The 9,511-nt window shown below is 42.5% G+C and overlaps 1 protein-coding gene across 1 annotated transcript in view; it reads left to right on the top strand.

Annotated features, from left to right (window-relative positions):
* Positions 1-1,561: 1,561 nt before the first annotated feature.
* Positions 1,562-9,511, top strand: part of septin9b (septin 9b) — a 92,820-nt gene continuing 84,870 nt past the window's right edge. The window contains exon 1 of the mRNA XM_084004683.1: positions 1,562-1,683. Coding sequence (XP_083860809.1) covers positions 1,662-1,683 — 22 coding nt within the window. The 5' untranslated portion in view covers positions 1,562-1,661. The remainder of the gene's footprint in view (positions 1,684-9,511) is intronic.

Here is a 9,511-nt window from a genome sequence, read left to right as displayed (position 1 = left end):
GTATTGTGCAAGCCTTGACAGTATTGCAAGAAAATAAACATTGATGCTCACCATTTGTGCATAATGTAATAAGGAATAATATCCCTTGTTACAAATTCACAAAACTACTGTTTGTTGTGTTCACTACCTGATTACACCACTAGGTGTACTCTACTCTACTGTTTGATATTGTGTTGTAGTACTAGAAGGGAAATAGAAGAAGATGCGTGTAGAGATCGTCAAGGAAGCTAGACCTACTTATTGTGCTGCTTGCCTTGTACTACCTTGTACTCAATATTACAAAGGGCAAAATATTTATATATATATATATAAATATTTTGCCCTTTGTAATTTATTTTGAAGAGCTGCTCTTTCATGCCACCTAGTGGCAGCAAGTCAAACTGGGGATCAGCTAAAACATAGCCTTTTTAGAATTGAATCATTTAGTTAATATTTTAAAACCGTTTACTCTCACTAATGCAGTGTGCTCTCGTCTTACAGACTTTTATTTGACCAAGTAAAGATTGTTATTTAACCTAATTTAAGTTACTGAGTCTGCTTTTGAGACGTGGATGTGAATCTGAGGAGTGAACGTTTGTCAGTTAACGGAAGCCCTGAAAAGAACCACCATTAATGTTGTTTTGTTCCACTGGAGCTTTTCCTGCTATAACAGATGAATGCGAGTCTAATATTGCTGGAGCACAACATCCCCCTTTCTCCCTTCAGAGTGAAAGCCTTTGGTGTAATTGCCCTTTTAGCCAGAAGAGGGCGAGATTGGACAGGCGTTTTACTGCAGCCCTACAACGTGTCAGTGAATATGTGCTATATCTGAGATTGTCTGATGTATTCAGTCCCAGGTGTGCACATGTTTAATTGGCACCAAAGTAAGGTGCGCTGTGCTTGGGTCAGTGCACCTGCCGACCACAGAGAGCGTCAGCACGTCTCTGTCACTTTAGTTTGTCAGTATCTGAGCAGAATGGGAGTCTGTGTACCAGTACACAGTTCCAGTACCACAGTGGGGACCAAGGACAGATGCTGTGCCATGAATTTGGTGCTGTTTCCATCGTTATTCGGTGCCAATCAGGCGATCAATCCATCACAGTCGCCAGCTCACTTTTGATTACAAGCTCACAATACACACTGAGCAACCCAGTGTTATCCAGAAGGTATTATAATATAATGTAATATTATAATGAAGGCTTATGTATAAGAAGAATTGATCTTGAGAGAGAAGGGCTGTTATATTCCTCTTAGTCCATCACATTCATTTTATTTCAAGGCAGTGAATGACTAATTCACTAATGAATGTGTTTTTTTTTTAATAGTGATGGTTTTTCTTTGAGTGAGGAGTCCAACACTGGATAGATGTTGTAATATCTCCAATTGGGATCCGTGCGTAAAAGAGCGTCAGTGGAACTCCACCACCCCCCGTGCGCTCATATTTATTTCACCCTGGTCGTGCGGTCCCGAGACTCTCTGCCGAAGTGCACATCATCGAGCTCAGCTGAACACACGGCATTTGTGCATCTGCTCTGCCCGCAGTCACAGCGCAGCGACGTGCAAGGAGACAAAGTCCACTCCGGTCCACCGCGCGAGACGGACACGTCCAGAGTTTCCTCCGAGGACCGAAGCGCCGAGCTGACTGACGACCGAGAGAAGTGGAACAGCAGCGAACCCAAAGCATGAAGAAGACTCCCAATTCAGGTACAGAGATTTCCAAAAAGTATGCTGGAATACGCTTCACTCATTTAGTCAGATAGCACATGATCTAAACTCTGCAGTAACAAAATGAATTTCCCCAAATATGTGACCTACTTTCGGTACAGGTGTAACTATAATTCAGAAAATGTATTGTTTCTAAAATAAGCACTGCTGGATGTTGACTGTAAGCTGTATTTCTGTTTATCTTCTCGTTTTTCTTTATATATACACTATCACTTTCCAACTTGCCAAACTGTGACGCTTAGTCTTCGCCCCCTCTGTTGTTTTGGGCCAGTTTGTTTTTCGGCTGAGTGTGCAGCACCCAGAGGAGCACCTCGGGGTCCCCTGGGTATTAAAGTCTGATGTGCATCATCATCATCATCATCATCATCATCATCATCATCATCATCATCATCTGTCCTTCTCAGCCTGACCTTCTGTGTGGATGTGCTGGCCCCTTCGGGCTGCGCTCTCCACATGGACTCTGTGTGTTTGGCTTTAACAAACGTTTCGGACATTTGCTTGCTCATGATGTCAGTGCACATGCTTTCGCCTGCTTGTGTGTGCTTTTGCATTGTAAACACGTGACTATATATATATATATAATGTGTGCTTGTGTGTGTTCTTCAACACATCTCTGGCTTTGCTCAGGCACCATCTGTGCGTATCCCCTCTCCTCATTTAGGAACACAGGATGGACTCTGGGAAGAGAGAGCAAGTGCTGGAGATGAAGCAGACAGAAATGTGGCCCAGGCTGATGCTTCAGGCTTGGGTTGAACATAGGACACATTTTACTGAGTTTGAAAGAAAAAAAAGGTGTCGCATTCATTCAAAAGACTAAAGCCAGACCATGAAAAAAAGCTAATATCCGTATCTGACCATCATCGCTGTCCAAGTCATATCTAAAGAACAAATTCTTTGTTCAAGTTATTTGTGAGTTTTGAGGGGGTCTTTGAAATAGGATATTTGAACATTTATTTTCTAAGCTCTGTTTATAGTATTTATGCATGTTAAAGTGCATGTTAAAATCTGAATTTTCTCCTGGTGCTATGACATGGTCCACATTCAAACTTATGTGAAAAACAAACGAACCAACAGCTTATTAAAGTAGTAATTATGTGCAAAGCAACACAGCAGGTTGGAGATGTCAGTGCTTGACCTTTCAGGGAATAGAAATATGGCAAAGGTCATAGAGGTGAGAGACTGGCCTGTTTAAGAAATCTTATCACCGTCAACTGTCAGTCTCTATCTCTGGAGATCCTCAATGCTGCACCTGCACTGACGGCACCGTTCTACAAACACCCTCAAACTGTTTGCTGTTGTCTTTCTCCAGCGGGAGATTAGCCCTGTAGGTGGTCAGCCTGCTCAGGAGGCTGCCAGCGGGCAACAGTCCTCGTCACTCATCGTGTGTGATGATACTGATGCTGACTCAAATCGCTGACCGGGTATCGGAGACAATGGGTCGTTATATTTAATTCTCTGTTTATATTACGTACTAGAATTTTAATTCCTGTTTAAGTGTTAACCAATTTGTTGCTGCATTAAAAAGGTTTACACTTAAATACAATTCTTCTAAACTTAGATTTTTTTTTTTTACCAAGTTGCTGGTATATAATTTATTTTAACAATAACAATTTATTACATTTATGTCTATGCATTTTTTTTAGTGCTGTCAGACATTTAAGAATTTTAATCGGATTAAACACAGGGTAGCTGTGGATTAATCACCATTCATAAATATATCCCCAAAAAATTCCCATATATTGTTGTGGGATGTAAAGATAAATGACAGAAGGCGTATGCACCACAAATAGGGATACACCAACCTTTTTTCAGACTGAGTACAAGTACTTAAAATTCAGTACTTGCTGATACCGACTACTGATACAAATACTTAATAATACCATTAGAGTTCTAACAATGAACAGCTATTTACTGTGCTATGACACTGTTTGGGGTTTGAGACTCTCTCTCTCTCTCTCTCTCTCTACCGTTGACCGTCCTGGTCGTCTCCCTTCTGTCTGTGGACAATGTGGAAAAAACAAGCAGTGCCTATTATTTTGAAACAACAGCGTGACCTTACACTTGAATGACTCCAGTCTTTCTACACTGTGAGGAATACAGTGTATTAATCTCACAGAGGAATCAGATCAGTACTTGGTATCAGGACTGAAGAAGTTGGATCAGTGCATCACTGAAGGAAGTCCAGGTGTGACTCAGTAAGCTGCAGATCTCTGCCAGGTTTGTCTGCAACACCCACTGCTGTAATGTGTCAGTGGTTGTCCAAGAGGCTATAAGGCGTCCTAAAACAAACTCAAAAACGAGCGGTGATTTATGCAGGCAATGGGCTTGACGTTGACACGGTTGAGTTGTCGAGAGGTACAGCAGTGTGTACTGGTATTGTGTACTGGTAGTACTATTTAGAGAAAGTGATCGCACGGCAACAATGATAGGTGCTTGACCTAAAATATTCAGCAGAAGGCGCGATTAGCCGTGGACAGACAGAGAGGTACTCACTCACTCACTCACGTGACCTATCGCATGATCTTCTTGGCAGGGATATTAATCGGGAGGCTTAATCGGGAAGAGCAAATTGTCCGTCACTGTTGACCGAATTAGGAGTGTTTTGACCCTGAGGTCTTTCTGTACTTTGATCGTTAGGTTGACTGGTGGTCTGATCTCTCTCCAACCAAAGACAAGCCATGAGACCAAAGACAAGCCATGAGACCAAAGACAAGCCATGAGACCAAAGACAAACCATGAGACCTGGCAGCCACATTCAGCTCAAAGCCAGGAGAAGCTCCAGCAGTTTCTCCACAGACCATCTTGACCTTATGGTGTCAAATAATCAGTCAGGCTGGAGCATTTCATGGCTGAACTGAGAGAGAACCCAATTAGCAGAACCAAACTGTTATTTTCCCCATGAAGATGCTTTAAACAGGGACTCTTTTCCACATATCTGTCCACAGTTGTAAGCTGCTATGAGCTGCTAAATTGTCAAATGTCTAATCCCTTATCAGCTTATGTTGTAAATGTTGTTGACGAGCTTCATGTCTTACTTTCTGCATTGTTCTTTAAAGCAACACTTAAGAAGTTTTCCTCTTCGGTCCCCCTACAGGTTGGAAGCGGAATTGTCCATAACTGCCGTCGTAACTAATTTAGCCTACCGCAGCCTACCGTCGCACGCACGTTATTTGTTTGTATGCAGAACCGGCTCTGGAAAGATGAACGATTTGAACGATGTCCAGTGACGAGGTAGAGTAGCTAACGCCTTAGCTAAGATTAGCTAACATGAGCCATAGCGATAGTTACATATATATTAGCACAATAGCTAACGCCTTAGCTAACATGAGCCAATAAAATAATCACAATGTATTGTACACAGATGCACACTGTTGGAAAAAAAATGATTACCGGTATTATTTACAAGTCCAGCAGCAACAAAGCCAAGTCACCATCTGTCTTGCATTTTGTAGCCTCCTTCAGCTCTCGCCAACGAGTGTGAGCCGGTCTGATATTCACTCTCGTACGAGCTCTCTCTTTGTCATGCTCCGGTTTTCTTTTCTTCGCTTCATCTGACATTATACTCCTCCTTTCCTTTGCAGGCTCTGCCATGACGGCAATTTAAAAACTACCTAGCTGCAAGGTATCTTCCACGCACCTGCCGGGTGTTCTCCCACTGATCTCCATGCAGAGCCTCCACCTACCGGCTTTTGTAACGCTTGCCGTAAAGCAGGTCAAATTTGTAGTCTCATTAGAACTACAAAACCGCTACCCGATGAGGCAAAGTTACATAGCGCGGTTACAGCTGATAGAGGGCTGCAGAGCGAATGCTGAAGTGCCGTTCACCCAGTTTTGAGGTGATGAACCACTGAAACATTATTTTAAGGCACTAAAAACTCTTTAGTGTTGCTTTAAGGATGGACAACAAAAGTATGATACCTCAATAACAATACCCCAAGACATCATGCAAATAAAAGCTCTGTTTTTAGAAATACCTTGATGCTTTTTGCTAAGAGAGCATTAGATCCATGTTCTCTCCAGTCGCCCATGCTTAATTTTACTCTCGCAGTGGGAGCATTGTGTCGTCCCTTAGATCACCAACAAAAATATGTTGGCCCCTATTTGAGGAAGGTCCACTGAGACCTGAAGCTCGTTGGGCTTAATCAACTGGATGTACCCACGTTGTTCTGTAGTTTCCAGTTATGTGACCCAGAATGAACAGAACAGGTTTTTTTTCCCTTCTTTTTCCTTCTGTCCTCCAACGAACGACAGAGCTCTCAGTCAGCTGTGCGTTATATCCTCATGGTTGGACTATTTTTCAAAACAGGCTCGTACTCAGCCTGAATGGACTCCTTTGTGGTGAGCACTTGCTGGAGGCTGGCTAAGTGGATTTGTGGGACTTTTTCGTCTTTGATAGACGTTTTGATAAAAACTCAGGGAGGCGTTCCTGATGTCGACTTGTGGATGGAACTGACATATGTGGTATTTTTAGGTTGCAGTGTCCAGAACTTTAGACTTTTTGTAGAATGGACACTGACTACCACAATGATGGGTGTCTTTGGGAAACATTCTCATCTCTGACTACAGTTACTCTCAAATCTGTGCAGCACACTAGAGGGGGCGATGGCCAGGATTTAGCTGGATTAGATGTGTGGTGGGTGACAAGTGCAGACTTGGGCCTATACACTTCATTTGACTGATCGTAATGAAATCATATATATAGATATTGTGACACACAGTTATGTTGTCTGAAGTGATAATCACAAGCACATAATAACTCACATTTCTCAGAAAAATAAAAAATAAATCTGAGTTGAATCAAACTATTCCCCTAATCAGATTACTGTGTGTTCATGTATATGCAAAATATATCCAGCTCTGGAAGAAATTAAGAGACCACTTTTTCTCGTGACCGCCAATTCATTTGAATGTCACTCAATCACCGTAGGATGACATCAAGTGACCTACAAAAAGGAAGGAAACGGCAGCTGGGGTGAAGTGCACGGCGAGGACAGTTTGAAACAGGCTCCGAGAGGCAGGACTAAAGTTGTGCAAAGCCAGAAACAAGCCTTAAATCAATGAGAAGCAAAGACGAGCCAGGCTGAGGTTTGCAAAAGACCATAAGGACTGGCCCATAGAGGACTGGAGTAAAGTCATCTTCTCTGATGAGTCCAAATTTCAGCTTTGCCCAACACCTGATCATCTAATGGTTAGACATAGACCTGGAGAGGCCTACAAGCCACAGTGTCTCAGACCCACTGTGAAACTTGGTGATGGATTGAGATGGTCTGGGAAGGCTGGAATCAGGCAGATTTGTCTTTGTGAAGGAGGCTTGAATCAAGCCACGTACAAGGTCATCCTGAAGGAAAACCAGCTTCCCTCTGTCCTGAAAATGTTCCTTAACACCCAGGATTGGTTTTCCAGCAGGATGACCGACGGGTCAAAATGTCAACATTGACTTTTTGTTTCGCACGGTTCACAAACAGCGGTCTCCTGGGTGAAAGTCCCGTGTTTGTTTGACCCATCCACCTCCACTTACATGTGGACTATCTCGCTCTTTATTGTATCTTAGTTGCTCTGGGCGTGTAAGAAGGCTCTACGGCCGCTGTAACTGGTCACAGATCAGCTGAATGACTATTCAGTCCACTGATGCAATGTCAAACTGAGCCCACATGATTTGGTGGGACTAGCTGGAGAACCGTTGGTTCTAACTGGTTTCTTGACACTGCAATGGCACTCTTAAGTGCAGCATCCATCATGTCATGCAGCCTCCCACGAAACGGCACCAGTGGGTCCCACAGAGAACGAGCAGATGAGGGGAGTCAATACAGCTCTTTCTTTCACTTCAACAAAGGTCCTTCAGTGACAGCGGAGCTAGATTCCCCTCCGTCTGAGTCATGTATTGGCCTGGACTGCCACCACATTCACCACTACTCCCCTGTGATAATAAAGCTGTCTTTATTACATTGCTATTCATCGGTGAGCGTCTGTATAATTCACTTACTTCACCTGAGAGTCGAGCATGCCAAGCTCTTCATATAATCCAGATCGCGTTAAACCCCCTGCTTGAAAGCCTCCATGAGCATTAGACCCCCTTTATCAGACTTCTTTCAGGAGCGAGAAGCTCACCGTCTTAGCTCCCCCAGGGCTGCTTCAGATACCCGTTATTCAACAAAAGTTTCTCTCATCGAGGGGACTGAACTTTTTATTCCACTTGGATAAACTTTCCTTCAGATATTAGCCTAATCCTTTCACTCCCACTACAGGAAGTTCTCATCTCTCTGTTTATCTCCTCACAGCTGTAATCCCTATCCGATCAAACTTGGCTCTGAGAAGCTGACCCATCAATGCAAGGCGTACCACGAGGGAGACCTCTCTCCCTGCCGAGCAGTCCCGTAGACGCTCGCGTTGCACACACACCCACAAATGGGAGCATGACATCATCTGCCACTGTGTCACAGTTAGGCTATAAATAGAGACGGTCGGCGATGACGTCCCGGTTTAACAAAGCCCCCCCTGTGAATAACATAAGGATGAAAACGGGTCATGTCACTGCTGCTTATCGTGATGAGCAGCCAGGCGTGAATGATGTTGCTGCGTGCTCATTAACGAAACACCTGATGTTACAAACAGATGCCATCGGAGAACGTTTGTGTTTTAGTGACTGTTTGATGGAATACAAGGAATACGTGCTTTTGTTTGTGCATGGGTCATGACCTTATTCTTATTTTATTGCAGGAAACCTGATAATGTGCAAAATCCATGGTGCACATAATCCTACCATAAAACTAAAACAACAATTTGAATACTAGAAATCAGTTTACTGTACTTTACCAACATTCTTGCAGTGGATTCTTACTCTCCATTGATTAAAAATGCTTACCGTCCCCCCTTGAAGTGATTTAGAGCTAAGCTGAGGGAAAGTTCATTGTTGGAGACGTAATGACCAAAAGTGCAATAATATGAAAATATTAAATTGATCATTGGTGATTGGTTTAATTTTTCTCCGTACATTCAGGGTGATACCCACTACCGACTATGATCTCACCACCACAGATGCACATTGGATTCACACAGCTCTCATTCTACGTAGGAAATTCCCAGATCGTGAGAGGAAGTCGGCTAATTTGCCCCCAGTGAACATATGGTCTGGTCAGCTGGGACTAGCAGCATATCAGAAAGTGTCTCTCCGTTATCCAGATGGAGAATTATACTCAGAAGTGGGGAAATAATACCTGGAATTTGTGAAGTCCTCAGCGTAACCCCTCTCAGATTTTGGACCTGATCTGTGATTACCTGATTCTTCCTTTTATTTTATGGTTTATGTCATTATTAGTATTATAAAAACAATATTATTTATAATTTGTATCTTTTTTTCATTTAAATGTGTGATTATTCAATTTAGCATTCAATCCTTTCATTTGAGAAGCTTGAAGCATTTTTTAGGCATTTGCTTAAATTTTGATTGAAATCAATTTGGCTGATATTATTGGCTGATATTAGCTTCTCACAGATATATTGATGACAGCATGTATGGGAACAGTTATTCTTTATTTATTATTTATTTTTATATGTTATATATTCATGTCAAAAACTGTAAGTCAGCCAATGTGTCCTTATCTGATTTTTCAGCACTGACTGAAAATAAAAAATCCAGTGTCAGTCGGGCCGAGAAGTTTGCTTGTTTGTTTGCTCATGTCCACAAATATTGATTGATCTTTCCTCAGCCATTGAAACAAAATATTGGAATTCTAAATATAGCCGGCGTTCCCCTTTAACGTCAGTCATTTAATTAGCAAATCAGAAAACTCAGTAGCTAAATGACTTC

Source organism: Eutrigla gurnardus (assembly GCF_963514095.1).
Source record: "Eutrigla gurnardus genome assembly, chromosome: 3".
Classification (NCBI taxonomy): domain Eukaryota; kingdom Metazoa; phylum Chordata; class Actinopteri; order Perciformes; family Triglidae; genus Eutrigla; species Eutrigla gurnardus.
This window is presented reverse-complemented; position numbering and strand designations above follow the sequence as displayed.